This window comes from Streptopelia decaocto (assembly GCF_964273445.1).
Source record: "Streptopelia decaocto genome assembly, chromosome: 3".
NCBI lineage: Eukaryota > Metazoa > Chordata > Aves > Columbiformes > Columbidae > Streptopelia > Streptopelia decaocto.
In genome coordinates this window covers 30,016,753-30,036,635 of record NC_138656.1, presented here as the reverse complement: position 1 = coordinate 30,036,635, position 19,883 = coordinate 30,016,753, and the positions used below count along the sequence as shown (strand labels likewise).

The window sequence follows — 19,883 nt, the reverse complement described above, 5'->3', positions numbered from 1 at the left end:
CCAGTGCTCTGTCACCCTCACTGAGAAGAAGTTTCTTCTCAAATTTAAGTGGAACCTCTTGTGTTCCAGCTTGACCCCATTACCCCTTGTCCTATCATTGTTTGCCACCGAGAAGAGCCTGGCTCCATCCTCATGGCACTCACCCTTTATATATTTATAAACATTAATAAGGTCACCCCTCAGTCTCCTCTTCTCCAAACTAAAGAGACCCAGCTCCCTCAGCCTTTCTTCATAAGGGAGGTGGCTCCACTCCCTTAGTCATCTTTGTTGCCCTACGCTGGACCCTCTCCAGCAGAGATCAGGCCTGGGCCATAGGCAGATATACCCAATTTAGGAAAGTTCCTTCAGTTGCACAAATTTTTTTTAACCCTTTAGCCTGGCTAGTTAGTCAGTAAGCAAGGCAGGAAGGAAAGCCTCTTTCTCCAAAACCCAGAAAGAATTAGATTGAAAACATGAACCATGAAATTTCAGAAAACAGGAAGCAATTAAAAAGATACAAGTATTTATTTATTAGTTTTAAACTTCATACTTGGCAACTTTCAGCCAATCTTCTGATCTGGGGCAGAAATAGAAGTTTGAGAATGGGATTTTTGAATGTCTGAGATATGTTTTGGGCCAAAAAATAAATAGCATCAGGAATCAGAGGGCAGGTACCCAGCATTTGCTGTCACATTACAATGCTTCAAACTTTCCACTTGGAATGTTGAGAGTGCCCAAATCACCTGGCACTTTAAAAAATCTTAATTTAAAACCTTTCCTATGACAGAGAAAAATCTTTTTATTCCAGAGAAGAGCCTCCTCATCATCTGGGAAAGTGATGATGGGCAAAGAAGGAGGAAAATTCATTAGACTAATCTAGAAGGCAACGGGAAAAACTGAGTTCATTCTCAAAAAATTAATATGCTTATGGAAAACTAGCTGAAAGTTAGGGCTTCAGATCCATCCATTTCGGAAGAGGAAGAAATTATATTACTGCTGTTAAAAAGACACTTCTTGAAACAGATGTCATAATTTCTTCCACTGGCAAAGAGCTGGTGCTGAGCAGTGACAAGCACAGTCACCCTTGCTGGGTCCCACTCCTCTGGCAAGTCTTGTGGTTGCTGTTGGGCACAGAAGGGTGCTGAGGTGTCCCTGCCTCCCCCAGCACCCTGGCTGCCCTCCACACAGGTGCTGTGCTGGCCTCCACGTTGCTGGTGGCCTGTGCCCAGCCATTTCACTGTGAGACTGGACCAGCTGTCAACACGCTCAGGGTTTTGCTCAAGATACAAACATTACCTGCCTTCATCTGAGAAACCTCGCTAGTGCAGGGGCTGAAAGGTGACGTGCTTTGCCTTATTCACTTCCATTGGGTGTTTTTGGAGAACTGGATTAGCTACTGGATTTTCTCATGGATTTGCTTTTATTTACAACTATTAACACACAGCAGCTATTGCTTGCCATCCTCAGGAATGCGCTCCAAAGCACACAGGTGACTTTCAATGGAAAAAGATTCCCCCATAGAGGAAAAATACCGAAATCTGACAGGGAACCACAGAAAGAAACACAAACCACAGAGCAGAAGTCCTGTTCATCTGTAAACTAGCTGTCCCTCAGTTAGGTAATTAGATCTGTAAGAGACTGAAAATGCCTCTGCAAAGAAAGTGATATAATTCTCTTCACTATGTGTCAGATGCTGAGGGAAGATAGGTTCAGCAAAGCCAGTAGAAAATAACTAATAATGGAGATCCTTTATGTGCTACTCTTGTTTCTCTCTCTAGCTCATTCTTGCTGTTTGACTGATCTGAGTTACAACAAATGGATCTGTAAGTATAAATATTGCATTTCTAGCTTTCACGCTTGCTTGGAAGCCTGAGTCTAGTATGTGAAGACCAGTGAATTTATAAGGCATATTCAAACTACTCTGTAGAGACAAGTTTATGAGACTCTGAACCTCTGGCAAGCATCTGCATCTGTTCTATTTACTCAGATAACACGAGAGAGGCCACACAACTAAAACGCAGCATATATGAGTTACTAAATTAGGTCATTCAGCCCCAGGAATAAGACTGGTAGTGATTATGTATTGGTTTATTTTATTAATGTAGGCAGATACCTCTCTAATGGGACTCAGATGAGGATGTTCCTGCTGGTAATGGGAAAAATAATAATATTTTTCAGTGCTTACTGTTCCACCCTTCTCAATATGCATCTGAAATGGCTGAAATCCAATGGCTTCTGAAAACGTAACCTCCAAAATAATGCTTTCATAGAAACAAATAAAAAAAAATAAATCCCCTGACCAACTAAAAAAACTTGGACCATATACAATGCTGTGAAAAGTCTTCTCTCTAAATAGTTCCCCTGGTGAATACAATCATGGAAGGAAACATTGAACAAAATCTATCCCATGTTAATTACGTTGCTTTTTTCCCTTAGGAGGGAGTGTTGGGTATATGGCAGAATACAAACTGCTGAAAATTAAAATGTGCTGCAGAACCGGAGCCTTATTATTCTCTGCTTAATGTTTAGCCTTTCACTCGCAAGCTGGGACGAGATGGCAGCTCATGTAGGAAACACCACGTCTCTGCCAGGCTACGCACGACAGGAGCGATCAAACGGTCTGCACGCAGTGCACGCACATGCGCTTCTTCATGCTGAGGCAAGGAAAGGTTTTTGGGGCACAAACATACAAGTAGCTGCTGCAGCAACCTGAAGTAATGCTGTTGGCGCTTGCAACCTCCTTTCTATGCTGTGGAAGTGCAAAGGAAAACTCATCTCCATTAAATTCTGTGTTTTGAATATAACTGAAAAAGGGATTTTTGTCCAAATTAAAGTATGACTGCCCCTTTGTTAGTGGCACTTGTCCAGCTTGTTAATGGAAAGTCCACTTCTCCTTCTTCAGTCTTAAAAAGCTGTTATAGGTACATCATATGGTTAACAGAACACATCTACAGCTCAGCTTAATACTGGAAGTTGTCACCCTCAATTCTGAAATGCTGTGTGACATACCAGCATCCCAGTCATACCATAGCATGAATTATGGGCCATCAGTGACCATGTTCCCACATAAAGCAGATAAAATACCAGAGCTGTTCCTTGAATTTTGCTTTCCAGCAGAGAATATTGAGGTAAACAGCAATCCATCAACTCATCTACTGCAACCTAGAGCATTACCATTGTAATGAAGAACCAACAGACAGCTTTGTCCCCAGAGTATCCCTCAAGAGCAGGGTGTAGCCCAGAGCATTTGCTTGAAGCTTCTTCCCTACAGACCAAGTTTCAGCAAGGGAACTGGAAGCTTTGAAAGTTTGGGTCAGCGCATGCATGGAAAAGGCATTTTCAGGGAAACCTAATCTGATGCCCTGGTCCAAAGCATAATGAAAATGTTCAAAGGGATCAGTTGCCAGTGCTGGACAGTGTAAATACCAGCATTTATTAGTGATATGACTCAGCAAATAATTTCTTGTCTTGCAGAGTCAAAATGTTTGCAGCTGTCAGGCTCCCCATAAAATTTGACATACAGTCATGAAATACAGTCATCAGTGACTCGAGCCTAGTCATGACTCACACTGCCCCATCCTCAAGCATCATAGCCAAGGTCCTTCCATTGCTAGCTGTAGGATCTGGCTCAGAATCACAGAATAATTCAGGCTGGACAGGACCTCTGTAGGTTATTTGGGCCAAACACTTGCCCAGAGCAGGGCCTGCTGAGGTCACGTTTATTCAGGACCTCATCCAGTTAAGATCTGGGTATATCCGAGGCTGGAGATCCCGTAGACTCTCCAGGTATTAATTCCACTGCTGCATCACCTTCCCAGTGAGGAAAAGAAAAAAAATCCTAACAACGAATGAGAATTTCTCACATTGCATCCTGCACTTGTTGCCTCTTGCCCTGTCACTGTGTTTCTCTCAGAAGAATCTGGATTCCACTTTATATACAAGCCATTTTCTCTACTTGCCTACAAGTCTCCTCACATTCTCCATCCTCAGACAAACTACTCTCTCTAAACCGCTCAGTGAAGATGACCAGGTTCCTCCTTGCTACCATCCTCATTCATGATTTGCAGACTTTCTTCATCTGTCATTGGAGCCACATTCACTTCACTACCTTGACAAGTGAATGAGTTCAAGGCTGAAACAGAACTTTCATCTCTTTTTTTTTAAAGAAGCCAGGCAATCAGCAGTGCTCTACAACTAGGCAAGTTTTTCTAAAACAAATACACATGACCAGTCATTTGGGTAGCAGGATCCAAAGTTTCTCAAGCCAGTAGGCTCAGGCCAAACTTGATTAAGCCGTCAGCAGAAGAAGGCATATTGCTTTCTTGATATTTTTTCCTCTGGGCATTTAAAATTTATTCTTTTCTGCCTTGCTCTTTCTGTAAACTTTTTCTCAGCCTCTGTTTCCTAGGCAGCTCATGCCAGTGGGAATAATTTCTGTAATGCCAATGTTCCTTTGTTGAGTCTACATCTGCTCAAGGCAAAAGAATATGACCCTATTCAAGACTGAAAGGCTATTCTGCACCACATTCAGTCAGAAAGTACAAATATTCTCATGCCGTCTTGTCTTTCAGCATACTATGAGACTCTTATCTATTTCTTCCACTTGTAAAAAGCATGCCCAACAGTATGCAAGAATTACAAAACATTCTTGCATTTTGCTTGTTGACACTCCAGTCATCATTGGTTTTTGATGTACACAATAGGGAACTCATAGATACCACAAAAACTTACATATGGCATAGTTAATAGGATGGAGTTTGTATGTCCTGAGGTAAAAAGCTACTGCAGTAATCTACTCTGAGATTGAAGTGCCATGTTTAACAAGTTCAGGCCTAGTGGAGACACCAATAGCTACCCAAAGGGCTATATTAGGGGTCTATTAGTCACTATATATTAGTCACTATTATATAAGTCACTATATCGCAGGCTTGTTCTGTATCTCTGAGCCATTATGTTCACTTACTCTATTAAATTTTACACACTGACTCCCTATTTTTCAAATAATTTTCAGTTTCTGAAAGTAGAATTTTCCACTCTCTAGTTTTCAGGACTAGCCTAACCCGTATTTTGGTCTCAGAATGGCAGGACCTATTTATTTTCTATTTTGTCATTAGAAAAGTAATTGAAATATTTTTTTTCTTTGTCATTTCTAGAAGCCAGGAATTGATGGTGGTAATCAATCAGCTCATTATTATTGGAAATAATAACAATTTTGGCTATTAGCCAAAGCCCGCATTACAGCCTTGAGGATGCTTCCATGCAGCAAGAGTTCTGGAAAGCATTTGGGTGGCTTAGCGAGATTTCTGTATGGCTCCAGGGAGTAGATATTAAGGAAATGGTGCAAAGTTTTGAAAGAACATCACATGTTCCCCTTCTTTCTCTTTACCATTCAAATCTGTGAGGTTTCATGATAAAAACCCCGTCTCACCTCAAATCATAAGAGAATCACCAGCCACTCTATCTACCCTGACATCAATGTCCCATTTCCCACAGAATTTTTGGCTGGTGGCTGGATGGAGGCATGAGGGTAAAGCAATGCTCATGCAGCATTGCAGAAACCTAGTCTGAAGTTTTTCACACTTCAGCAAAGCCCAAAGCCATTTATGTGATTTGCAGCACACTCTGAGTTCAGAGTCTTTAAACTGGAAAGTAGGACCCAAAACATCAGCTCACCATAACTAACGACTGCAAAGCTCACAAAGGATCAGGACTCACGGGCTTTTTCTATGCTCTACCAGCCAGAGTGCTCCCAAAGGAGCCCCAAAGTTGAAGTTCTCCAGCTTCTGAAGGACAGATTTTCTCAGTCTCATCTTGGACTGACTGTAAATTCAGTCTGCTCTTGACAAAGACATGTCAGAAACCTTTGACAAAGCCCAAGATCCTTCCAAGGTAGGATCTGGGTAATCCTTTCTGTCAGATGTTGTCAAACACAAGACCAAGTAAGATGGTGGGAAATTGCACCAAGTGCCAGGACCTCATCATGGCGCAGGGGAGCCCTCACATAGCAGTGCCAGAAAGCTATGGAGTGCAGGCTCTATCAGCAGCACAGTGTCCAGAAACACTTGAGATTATCTATCTGCTCCAGCTCCACTTTAAAACCAGGTAGATTTCTTCCTCCTATTTCTCTTACTGGCTCTAGATTGTCACTGCTTTGACACCTAGACAATTCTTATTGTCAATGTGAATATATTCCATTTGGTTTTGTGCCCTTTGCTTGAAAAGAAATTGTGGCTCTAACATTATCTTAGCATCTGACCTTGAGTTGGACAGCTAATCCCAATCTTCTCACTCTGCTGGAGGCCAACTAGAAATACCCCGTTTCCCATGGTTTCCTTGATATTGATTCTGGCTCTGACTGCTGCCCTCCCCAGTGAAGGCATCTCTCTAGGAAAAAAAGAGATTTGAGATAGGAGGACACACAGTGTGAGCAAAGGCCAAGGTCTTCCTGTTGCCCAAACCCACTAGGCTGAGATACTCATTGCAGTGCTATGATGTTGCACTGGCGACACCTCTCCCCCTCACTGGGCAGCACTGTTCCTGCTTGGATTCTTCTTGCCTCAATAGAAGACACATCACCAGGTGTTGTCACTTATTCAGGGAAAATTGCTATTATTACTTTTATATGAAATAGATCAATATCCCACAGACTTGGAGCAACAGGATTAGAAAGTAATAGAAAAAACTCAGGAATATGAAGAGAAAAAATCCCCAAATCACAAATGAAACAACCCCTGCCCTCAACCTTACATTTAAGCCAACAAATATATCTAAGTTTGTTTTTAACTTGTAGGTATTGGCAAGCAAAGTCACTCTCAGAGCAATCATGGAGCAATAAACTAGCAGCCATAAAAACCAGATTGGATACTGTGAGATAAACTCCTGCACATCAATTTACACAATTAATAACTGCCAGAATAATTGCAATTCATTTAGGAGTTGGAATGAAATCGTAAATCAGTCCTCAGCAATGTGTTAAGCAACAATACCAGTTTTAATACAGAATTGCTGAGTGTGGCATTAGTAATTTAAGAGCTGTTGTAAATACAGATGCTTACCCCTTAGGGTCGCTCACAGTATTACGTACACATTTTGCACTCACATTTTGTCCCCAGAGGTGTCACATACTATGGTGTTCATTCCCAGGGTAGCGTATTACTGCTTGCTGATTTCCATGTACCTACTGGCCCGGTCGCTTAATGGACTTCAGCCATATCATTTGCCCACCGATCAGGTAAATGGTTAGCAGCTCTTCTTTGAGTCTTACCAGAAAGAGAAGGTTTTCCAGACTCCAGCAATGAGTTTCTGTGATGGTAGAACCTCTCCCAACTACCACCAATTATTATTATGGCCAAGCAAAGCGCATGATTCCTGTTTGCAAACTATCATTATAGGGCTTTAGTATGTGTAATTGCAAAGCTCAACCTTCATTAAGGTTTTACTTACACCACAACACTTTGTGCTCACGGCTTGTTCCAGAAGAGAGGGAACATGTTGCATCCATGACAGACAGGCAGTTCACTGATTGCTCATGATGTCTCACTTCTGAGCAGACGTGGTGAGGATAAGGCAAGGGGTCATGCCCGTTTCCCATCATTCTTCCTCTGCTTCCTCATGGCAGGTATGGCATGGCTCCCTATTTTCTTTGTGTCCTGCGACTCAATATAGAGAGCCTCACTGACTTCTCTGTCCCCTTGGATATGACTTTGGGGAATGTTCCAGAAATTAACTTTACCATCATATTCACCTTGTGAGAGAAAGCAAATCTTCCTCTCTCTTATGCTTTGTAATCCCCATGCAGAACAAGACTGAGATTTAGTGTAATTTTTGGGTCTCTGCATTTGAGATAATTCTTCAAAAAAAGAGAAAGTTCCATAACATATGCAACATTCATGCACCATGAGGGATTTTCTTCAGCTTCACTGAGCTCTGGATCAAGCTTCATGTCACTTTCAACTTCCCACAGTCTCAGACCTCATAGTTATTGGCCTCTCTGCAAGCCTGTAATGGATGCAGGATTTCAATTAGCTCCATCTCCATCTTAATACACTAGTTGATCTAATGATGTTTTAAGTGAGGCCTGTTCCACATTTGCTCATCAATATTGCATCTCACATCTCAGCCCTAGAGATTTCTATATTTATCCTGCCTGGGATTACAGAGAGGACAGAAGGAGACTGTAAATAGTTTGCACCGTTCTTCTTGACTTATCAAGGGTTTCTGGTATGGAAAAGAGTGCTGGCTGTTTCAAAACCAATTTGCAAAACAAGCTTATTTACAGATAGCCACAACAAGTTTCAATACATTGTGATAGAATGGAAATAGAAATACAGAAATAGAATATGGCTGAAAAATGTTTTGCTTACATCTGTTTACATGTTACTTAATTGTAAGATTCCTGTCCACAGCCAAGTAGGAAGCGTATTTCTCTAACATTTTGCTGATGAAAATAGGTAGCTATGTCTTTAGTGCACATCTACTATAAGTAATACTCTGTGCATACCACACAATAATCTGTATTTCAGGTGAAATCTTTAGGGGACATCTGAGGGCTTGAAGCACTCCACCTCTATTTCTTTTGGGATCATTCTGGATTATGCCGTCTTGTTATTTTGCTTTTATATTATACAATTTCTAAGCACTTATTTGGACAGCTATCAAGTATCCTTTAAGACTTCCACAGATGGAGGAGCAGATGCATGGTAACCATCTGGGGCCAGAACTATGATTAACTTTCAAGTCAATGTGTTTGTAAGAATGGACTGCATGTTAGAAATTTTTCCTCCTTTTCAACCAGTAAAAAAATAAACAAGGTTTAAAAATGGATTTGGGTGCCCAGCATGAGAAATTTTTTTTCTGTTAGGCATGTGAAATCAGTGATACTTCTGAAACTTTGGAAGCTGATGCTCTTCATTTCCTAAACCAACAGAGATCGTCCCTTCTCTGCAGGGGTGACTGAGTTGCATTCACAACTCTCGCAGCAATGTCTCTTGGTTGCCACACAGGCATTGTGTCAAAAAAATCACAAGAGCCTTTTGTAATGCTGTGACCTGCCTTCCCAGCAGGAGGAGAATGGTCATGTTTGATATCACTAACCTGCAGCATTTGGTTTTATTTATTTTATCTGTTGTTTCAATGAGGAAGAATGAAACCAAGACAGGTACCTCAGCCAGGTGGATAGATTGGGATGAGTAATTGCTCCTCATCTGCCTAAGAACTTCTCTAGATGTTTCTGCCACACTGTATGGATGTCTGGAGACCTATAGGATAATGATCTATATTTGCAAGCTTTAGTGATCCCATCAGTTGATAGCTCCCAACAAAAGAGGATTTCTACCTTCGCCTGCGGTGGCAGCCTGCATGCTTTTATGCCTGAACACCCCACCTGCTAACACCTCACACATATCCCTACCAGTACACCAATTACTCTCGCCATCAGCAACCATATCCATCTTAGCTTTCAGCAAAGCATCAAAGTAATTTCCTTCCCTACTTCCCCCTGATTGATTACTGCACTTTGTTAACTTTTAGCTTTCTGGTTCATTCAGTGGAACATAAGCCTTATAGATGGCTGCTGAAGAGTCTATGAAAGAAAATAGGTAGCCACAGGTAGACTGGCCCAAAGAAGACGACCCTTCCCTAAGTGACTTCATGCACAGCTCATCATGCTTAGGTTGGGAAGTCTCAGCACTTTAAGAGATGTGAGAAAGCTTGTTTCTAACATTTTAACCCCATGAACTCTTTTCTTTTTCCCCTCAAGCCCAATTTCATTCAGAGATTACTCATGTGCCAAATTGGACTGGGTTCAATAGTGAGTCAGAAGGAGGCATATGGAAACAATGTAAACCCCACAAATGCTAGTTTTGGGGCTAACTGGTGAACCAAGGACTAGATAGGACAGGAGAGGTGTGGATGTACAGATGTCATCTGGTTGCCAGCAGCTAAGGCTGCTCGCACTTCAGTGCAAATGGTGGGACTGAGGAAAGAATGTTGCTGTTTCAGGCTGTGTCAAAGAGATGTAAGGACACCTTAAACTTTTGTCTTAAGAGCACATGCAAACATTTGGAAGGAATTTGGCTCAGCACTTCCAGAGCCCATGTGCTATGGAAATGGTAGCCGGTGTTTACAAATGCTGAAAAAAAAGCTGGTATGTTTTAACTGCCTACTCTTGCATGGTCAAAGAGCCAACGAGGAGCAAATCTGCTTCGGGGATGAAAGGGTTCCCCACTTCAGCCACGCTGGTGTAATGCAGCAGGGCAGTGGAGCGGCTGCGTAACCTTGCAACTCCTGCATTCGCATCGCAGCCATAGCGAGCCTCAGAGCCAGCTGTCTACTGATGCCATTTATAGCATCAAGAGCACAGTGTCCTAAGGCAAACTTCCCCCAACTTTGAAGATGCCTAGACTGAGGAAGAGGGGAGGAGTTTCTTTAAGCTGTCTCTGACATGAATTGGCATGAAGAACAGTAGGTACACCAGCTTGTACAAGTACAGCTTCTCCTATAGAGACCCCTGAAAAAGCATCAGATGGCATTAATTATAATTATCATTATACTTAGAGATAGCATTCTCAGCCATGAATGTCAGAGTGCTTTGTAATCTTTAACTAATTAATCTGAATGATTTCTGTGAAGTGCAAAGGCCACATGGATATGGATTACTTTGCTCCAGCCTTCAAACATAGTCACCACTGGTGCAGAGAGCATGAGCTGCACAGTATCATGCAATGATAGTTTCTCCAATTTAAAAGGAAGTGAAAACTATCACCTCTAGTCAAATTTCATGAGGAGTGTGGGAGGCTGGGAAGAGGTGTGCGAACACTCAAACTGGACGTGGTGAGGCTGATTCGCTTTGCAAAGCAGCTTTCGCCACATCACAATAATATTGCTCAGGACTGATAGTGACCAGGGCAGCAAGGCAGGGTCAGAGTCCACGCACTGCAAGAGTTTTGGTTTCTCTGTCAGTGGCTGGATCAGTCTGGAAATAAACCTTAAGGAAAAATCCTCAGCACCCTGCCAGGCTGCTGGCAGCCCACATGGAACCAAACAGGGCTTGTTTGCACTGTTGTCCCTCCCCGCCAGCACATCTATGCCCCCACTAGGGTAAAAATCTCTGGCAAGTCCTTCCCTACTTAGGGCAGTATTTAAACGTGTACTTACCTGAAAGCCATACCTGATGCTCTTTCCAATGCTTCCCCATCTTCGGTCCATAATTTCTGTAACAGCAAGAGATGAAGACACACAGAGAGATTAATGAAATCAGCACCCCCTCACATGACTAATAATGATTCCTGTTCAACAGCCAGCAGGTAAAGAAACCAAGCAATAAAGTTCTTCCATACATACAGATCCAGGGTATGACAACTCCTGCCTTAGCAAGAGAGCATATGTATTTAATCCATTCATTTCAGTGAAGGGGAAGGCAGAAGGCAAAGTGTTAATTATTCTTTGTGGGATGAATGAAATACACTGTACAATTAGCACCTTCTTTGCTCCTGCCTAGTGACAGGCTTAACTTAAGAGAATTCTCCACACTGTCCTACGTATCACCTTTCCTCTGACATTATCTTCCTTTTCTTGGCTCTCTACGTAGAATTTTAACGAGATCTTAATTGTTTTTCCATCAGCTGCAAGGATTTCAAGCCCAAGTCATATGTTGGTTGTCATTCTGCAGAAGGTGGTATGGGGAGATGTAGAGATGTTCTCTTGCTAAAAAGGAGCAGGAGGCAGCCCCCATACCTCCCACTGCATCCCAGGGAAGGGCTGTCTCTGTATTTCCAGTGCAGGCTTAGGGACTACAGCTTGGTATTTCTGTAGTTACACAACGGGGATTGGAAAAAAAAAATCAGTCACGCAAATGACTGTCACCACCTCCCTGCAACTCTACTGCTTGTGAGGAGGTTTGAGGTGTTGGTTTCTGTGCCTGCCTTGCAAGGATTTTCAGGGCTCAATGAGCACTGCAGCACTACAGATCAACACAGCTGGAGGACTCGCAGGCACTGAATGAGCTGTACATCAACCTCCTATTTTCTGTCCTTCACCATCTACTAGTCACCTACACACTCTCCTTCTTTTGTTTCATCGTTCAAGTCATTTTCGGTAATGCAACATATTTAAAGCACAGATTTACTTCTCTTCAACCTGCTCAAGGCCACTTCTGAAGACGTCACAAAATCCCTGAAGTGTCTTGGGGGAAAACAGGATGTTGCAAGAGCAAGTGGGTAGAGCCCACCATATGTACTGACCACAGGGAGCAGGGAGGGTTCCTCAGACACAGGCCCCATGGTGCTGTGCTGTTATGGAGGGAGATGCGACACATTAGGATTACTCTTTACGGTCGTCAGACTTCATGAAGATTAAATTATTACAAAGTGGCTGCCCTAGAGCTCATTACCAAGCGATTTCAACAGCTGATGCTGCCAGCAGGAGCCTGGGATGGGGGTGAGCACGCAGGCAGGAGCACTTGCTTGAGAGCAGCGGGGTGACAGGCAGGACAAGTCCCAGCCACAGAAAGGGAAGGCTGGTCACTCTACAGGGCTCTTACAGGGCTGTGAAGCTTGCCATCATGCAGCAAAGGGTCAGGAGCCTAAAACCAATGATGATTAATTGATATCTCAGACATACCATACCTATTCACTGCAGGGTCCTGATACAACTTATAACCAATATCTGACAGTGGTCTGGAGGTTATGTTAGCAAACACCAGTGTTTTAGAGATGAGGAAACTGAGGCACATGTTGCTGGTCCGAAGTGTATGAAATCAGTGGAAAATACAACTTGCTGAAACTTTAGAGAAAACTAGTTTCAGGGCCAGAAGGAAAACTTCAGCTTCCCACTCTGAATCCTGTGTTCCTGAACTGGACAATGCTGTACAGGCTAGCCAGCCATGTTTAATTAATGCTTCCATATTTTTCTTACTCATCCATTAATTTAATATTTATTACAATACTTCTAACAGCCCTGTTCCTGCACACTACTCCATTTCAGCACATGGAGCATACGATGACAGTTTCCATGTACCTGTCTCCCGTAATCACATCTTCTGCCCTCCCAAAATATCTCTCCCCCTTACGGGAAACAGTATGGAAGCAATGGTATCTTTTATGTCATAGCTGCTGGGTGGCAACTGTGTGGTTTCCATCCCCACCTTACGCTCATTATAGACATTCACTTTTTGACAGCTAGATTCTTCCCTTTCGGGCTTTGGTGCCAATCCAAATCTCAGTAAAGTACAAGAAAACAAATTAATTAGCAGGCACTGGAGAGTCTGAATGTTGCCCAAAGGTATACATTATGAACTAAATAAGAGAAGCCTATAATGCTTATTTCATGATTTGAGCTTGTATGTTTTTTATTTGCAACAACACACCTCTTGCACCAGGGAACTGTGGGCAGTCCTGCAGCTGGAAGCATGGCCAGGGCTCTGCCCTGCGCCTTCCTGCACTCTGGGCATGGGTCCCCGTCCGCCTAATGATGACATGAGGAAACTGCCTCAGCACAGAATCTGAGCACTCGAGGTAAGCGCTTTACATTTTATCAGCTGCCATAAAGGAGATAGGCCAGACTCTCCACATGAGCGTTCGAGGCTGCTAGATAACCACACGAAGTTAAATCCCTATGGTGATGGACTGCTACCCACTTTGCCATGCACAGAGCATCACAGCCGTTCATATATAGGACTGTATTTTTGACCACAAATAGGAAGACAATACGAATAAACTGATGTGACCTGGGTAGCTTGCTTTGCTCCCACTTTCTCTGGCTACCATTCATTAATCATGACAAACATTTAAATTAAAGCAAACACTGCAGATATGAGGGAATTTTTAATTCACTGACAAGACATGCTGCCTTCAGGACATCTATGTCCATTATAAATAGAAAGCCATAGCACTGCAAAACTAAAATCAGTGCTGACAGTCCAGCACTTGCCTTCTTTAAAGAAGTTGCCAAAATGTGCAAAAATTTAAACATTCAGAGAGATAACACACTGCTTGCTCAGTGCACCTCATCTGTAATTTACAGATTGTTATTGCTGGCATCACTTGAACACTCCATACTTGCTTAAAAAAATGTGTCCCTTGCCTAAAGATTTAAACAGATCATCTAATTTCTTAACAAGCCAGTAACACTCAATTGAGTGCTGCCACTGGAGCAGAACAAAATATGTTCCTGTTTTATCATAAATGGGGGACTGCTGAGTTTAGAACTGAAACATAACGGTGCAGGCAGGGGTTGACGCATTTGTCATCCCTTACATTTCTAGGTGAACTCCTCTTTCAAAGCATAATTGTACTTCTGAGCATAGGAGATATGCAAAAGCAAGCAAAGAGGTAACGACATCAGCTCTGACCCACACCATCAGATTCTTTCCTTCCTCCTTCCGCTAGGAAAAATGTGACACTTCATGTAAAAAGCAAATTCTAAAATATTTCCATTTGGATATTTCACTGATTGTCATATGAAACTGTGGCTCATGCCCCCACTCCATGTTCCCCATTCTCCTTTGTACACCTCACTCCCTCTTGCAGTTACATTTTCCTGTGCCAAGTACCTTCTAACCAGAACAATGGATGTTCAACTTTTTCTACACCAAAAAGCTGTCAGCCACCTTCTGAAAGCAGACACCTTCCACAAACAATCCCAAATTAAACTGGAAAATAGTCCCACTTAAAAAGCAACCAAGCAAACAAAAACTCATAGAAGTCCTTGAACAAGCCCTATCTTGAGAGAGAACGACCCGGCACTGGGTTGAGGGTGTGATGAAGCAGTGATATCCCCAGGGACTGGAAAGATTCCCAAGGGATTAAAAGCTCTTTAAACATAATTCCCTCTGTGACCAAACCCAACATTTGAACTTAGTTCTTTGGAAGCGAAACTCTAGTTTGTTCACCCCGGCAACATCATGTTAAGGCACCACGTGAAGTGCCTGGCTTGTCAGGCGGAGACTTTCCGTGCCTGTTGATGGAGAGCTGCTACAGGGGTGGCACCTGTGCCGAGGAGCTGGGAGGTCTCTGAAGGAGGCAATTAGGAGCAAGCTGATGTTTGCTGATACCTGCACATGAATCAAGTAGGAGCCCATGCACACAGGAGGGGCTTTGGGCTAACGAGGCATGGAGAGCTATGGAAACACTGTCCTTGCAGTGCCCTGAAGCACAGATACCCCCTTGCGGCACCCACTGCCGCTGGCAGGGTCTCTGGGTCCCAAGAAGGATCCCTGCCTGGCTGCCCACTTTCCTTGCCAGGAAATATATATACAGACAGCTCATGGGTGTTTGATCACACAGCAGAAATATATCTGGTTATATATGCATCTTGAGTCCTCTGACTGGGGAGGAAGATGGTGCGTGCGAATCTCATTACCAAGTGAAGTATAGAAATGCACACATGGCTCATATGTGCTTTCCTCCACATGGCACACAGGGCTCACGGTCTGTGGTGTGTGCCTTACCTGTCCTTACAACAGGCTGCATCGGTCAGTTTGGGAAAGTGCTTGGGTTCCTCAACTTCGAAGGAAGAAACTGAGAAAATCTCCAACAGATCTGAGATTCTGCAAGACTCACCTGGAGTAAAGCACAGAACGCATGCCAAGAAACACTAAACACGGTACTTTTCTTCATTATTTCTGAAAAGAGTAATGCCTTTGCCTGTGCTGCAGAAAACTCTGAAACAAATGTAACCTTCAGGTCACAGGAAGTAGTGACATTTAGGCAAAAAACCCCAGCTTTACATTCAGTTCACATCTGTGTGGTTCCCACTGCTACAGCCAAGATTTTTTTTTTTCCTTTAATTTTAATCATGCATGAAGAAAATGAAAACTATGTGGCATGCTCCCTCCGAGCCAGTGACAGACACGCTGTCTCCTCTTCCCTACCAGCAGCTTTTTGGGGCCACACCATTCCTGACCATTCGAGAGCACAGATATACCAACAGTGTACACAACTTGACAAGTGACAAGTACAAAATGGTGAAGGAATTTTCTTCTCTCCCCCCAGTTTTGGTTGCAGTGAATCTATATAAACAAATTATATTACTGACTTTGCCAGTAGATGAGCTTTTCCATCTGGGAATAATATTCCATTAAACTAAGGGATTGGAAACCCTCTGCAAGAGACAGGCAAAACAAGCGTGGATACATCATTCTTAAATATACTATTTTAGAAGAAAGAAAAGAGAAGAGAGGGAGAGACTAAGGGACCAACACGGGATTTTGCAATTTTGGCTGCTATGGGCTTTCTGGGAGAGAAACCAATTGCCATCTCCCAGAAGTGATGAAAAACCTGGCTTTGCCTGGGTGTAGCTTGACGCTGGAAGAAACTGGGTGAGCGAAATAATTTAGGACAAGTACTGATTCCTCTCCCCCTTCTTTCAAGTTAAGATGCTCCCCTAGCTGTCCCATAGGGCCCCGCTGCCTCTCCCTACACATGGGAACAGAGTTGGGGCGCACTGGCTGATCCCCACATGGGTCCTGCAGTGGCTGCAGCAGCTGCCGGGGAGACAGAAAACTGCACGTTATCCCCCTCGTTTCTTTTGCAGGAGCACAGGGGGCAGACAAGCAGCACTGCAAGAGGATCAGAGGGAGCTGTGGCCCCAGCCTGTCTCCAAAAGCAAATGCTTTTCTTAATTATTTCTGTATAATAATTAAACTTTCCACTCAGGCAGTACATAAGAGACCTTTCAGATGCTCTCAAAACTAAGCATCTTCCTCAGATTTGTTGCTGCAGAATGGCACCATAAACTACAGGCAAACCTACAGTTTTTTTCTGTTGGTGCTGGGGGAGTTCTTACCCTCATGCATCCCCACCAGAGCTTTACAAACCCTCTGAAAACCATTCTCTGTTCTTTTTTCTTAATGATGACATGAAAGCAGTGCATAACACAATCAGTAGGTAACCGCACGTATCAAGCTTCAAAAGGTAACAACTTGCATGATTTCTGACAAATTTCTATAAATATTGTCTCTGACAAACGCTCAAACCCACTGCAGAGTCTTATGCATCCGTGTAGGTACAGTAGTCCCCAGGGGGATTTTGTGAGGTACCACAGGGACTCCAAGACAGGCATGAGCCACCTTGGACTGAGCATGGATAAGGGAGTACAGAAGATGGTTACAAGGTCATTTACAAGCTAGCAGGCTTTTTTTCTTTCCCTGTTTTTGAGGATACACAGACTAAATAGTCTCCTCTTCTTAGAATTACTTTGATACAAACATCTATTACAAAATTTTCTGTTGAGATAAACTTCTAGAAAATTTCAGAAAAAAATTTTATGTGAATTGAATCAACACCCTGGAGGATGGGGGGTGGGAAGGAGTATTCATTTTTTCCTGTCAGTACTTTGTATAAATTCAGCAAAACAACGACACTTTACTTTCAGTCATCACACAAGTTCTTTGTATATTTTTGTTGGGGTGGCCGGGGGGAGAGGGAGACTGAAGTTGCCTAATTTCACGGATTCAATCCATCCTCTGCCAGTCAACATAGCTTTCAGCCTAGACAAAAACTAAAATAAAGCATGACCAAATAAAAACCATGGACATATAATTGTCATTTCCCAAAAGCTTCTTTCAGTCCCAGCTTCTCAGAGAACTACCCAAGCATTAAAGTTGCTGCCTCTCAGGAAAACTAATTATAACTCAGGAAAAAAAAAAATAAGGAAAAACACAACCCACATGTCTAACTGAATATATAAAGGATAATTATGTCATTAAAACTAACAACATTTCAGATGGCAGAAGAATTACAAGGCAAGAATGGATGCATTGGACACCATCAGGCTCCCATCAGATTATTCACAATAAAAATGCAGCCGGCACCAAAAGAATCTAATCCTTGTGTGTTTCCACTGATATGGCTCAGATGTGCGCGCTGGTATTTTTGAGCCCCAGCAGAGCTGAAAGTGTCAGCAATTCTTTGTTTACTGTCTGGACTGAATTGACTCTTGGAGCTCCTTAATGATACACAGACGGCCAATGCTTCATCTACCAAGGCTTGTTGATTGCCATCCAAGTAAGTATAAGCTTTCACATAGCTGTACAGAAGGATCCTCCTCACACAGTCCAAGGAACTGCTCACAAAGGCTCTATTTAATCAGTACAGCTCTGTCTTAGTGGTGTGGGCGCAGCAAAACAATAATCCTTTTAAGAAAAACTAAGTCCTGGAATTGAAGAAAGCCAGTGGGTGCTGCGAGGAACGCAGGCAGCAGAGGGTAGGTATGCTTTCTGGACATAATTTATCACAAAAAAGTGTTGCCATCTCTATCAGTGCAGTTGCAGAGCCCCAAAGAAATCACGAGAGCATATTTTCTGAATAACTTCAGCCATTCCTTAGTGTAAAGCCTGCCAACAAAGAGCTTGATAAAACAAGTTCTTCTGTGAGCAGCTGAACTAACGAAACTCAGCTTCCTATAGATTTCTGTTAGGTCTCCCCACACCACTGCCGGAATTACCCTGCTTTCTTCCCAATGTCGTCTCTCTGCTACACCTTTGCATTTACTCTGTACCCCTCAGCCCCCCTCACTGCTACAACATTCCCAGATTTTCTGATGCTTGCTCATTCTTTAAAAATAGCCACGTCCCTGAAAAACTGTGAGTGCATGATCCCTTCCAGGTATCCCTCCCTTGTTGCTGTCACCTGTTCACCATGGTGGTCTCACTTGTTTCCCATCTCATGCCCTGTAGTTCCATCTCATGCCCTGTAGTTCCCCCCCAAGCCCTTGCAAGTCCCAGGTGACATCTCTGGCTCCCACAATACCTTTACTTTTCCATCACTTTGGGACAAGCAAGAAACAGCCTGTGGTGTATCTGGTTTAAAGCCACACACACAAGAACAGATCAGATGGGTTTTGTACATCGGAACAAACAGAAAGGGCAATGGCCGAATGATCTCAGCTTTATCTTAAGGAGGCACTAATCAAGGCTTTGGAAAATTTCCACCAGTCTTCATGAAATTAATGAAAGTGGTAATGTCTTTGAGATGCTTTCCTTTCTTTCCAGATTGGTTGAAATTTGCTGACAGTTTGAAAGGTACAGGGAGGAGCAGAGGAGGACCAACAGATGGACAGACAGCCACTGTGACTGTATAAGCCACATTTCCTTAGAAAACCAGACTAAAAATAGGAGAAAAATACAGTGGCTGACAGATTTAATTAACATAAACACACAAGGTTTTTAGTCCATCAACCTTCTTACTGGCTTAACTATTACACGAGAGGTTCAGTTCCTTTTCTGTCAGAAAATAACTAAGCAGCACAATGTTCCAGCTGCAAAGAGTCCTGCAGACCCAGAATTCCTAGGCAAAAGGCACCCTTTCCCACTGCTTCTTGTCGTTAGCCAGGGGTTGCCTCTAACAGACACACAGACATCTTTTAAACTTGCATTGTGGGTTTTTGTCCTTCTCTCTCTCTCTGTTTATTCGTATTTAACTTGGAAGAGCTGCGGACTGGATAAGGACATTAAGACTCACATTTGAAACAATGCGTTATGTATTAAGGGTATAAATCAAAGCCATGATGTCAGTGGAAAGACTCTCATTAAATTCAATCAGTTTGGAGTGTCAGTTAATAGAGCTTTGGAACTCTTGGTGAGAAAGTGCCAGAGCATCTCATGTGACTGAGGTCCTCCAGGCAGCTCAGCTGGGCCACCCTTTGTGAGCTGGAGCCAAGAAGAGTAAAATGCACGCAGCACAATGCAGTGACTTGCAGGGATACTAACCTGAAGGAAGCCCTCCAGTAATAAAGCTATCAGGACCATTTCTATAATTAGTGCAGACTGTGGCACCTCTGCTTTTAAGAGATATGTTATAAAAAAGGTGTATGCCAAAATACCACAAAAATTAATAAAAATCCTCCTTTGTTCAATCACTGCTTTTGGGATTAAAGTTCCCAGGTTTATCCATTTAGTCTAAGTGGTA

The 19,883-nt window shown here is 42.9% G+C and overlaps 1 protein-coding gene across 1 annotated transcript in view; it reads right to left on the bottom strand.

Moving 5' to 3' along the window:
- LOC309438386 (uncharacterized protein) overlaps positions 1–19,883 on the bottom strand; it is a 38,758-nt gene that overhangs the window by 6,822 nt on the left and 12,053 nt on the right. The window contains exon 3 of the mRNA XM_082049669.1: positions 11,134–11,189. Within this exon, the coding sequence (XP_081905795.1) occupies positions 11,134–11,189 (56 nt within the window). The remainder of the gene's footprint in view (positions 1–11,133; positions 11,190–19,883) is intronic.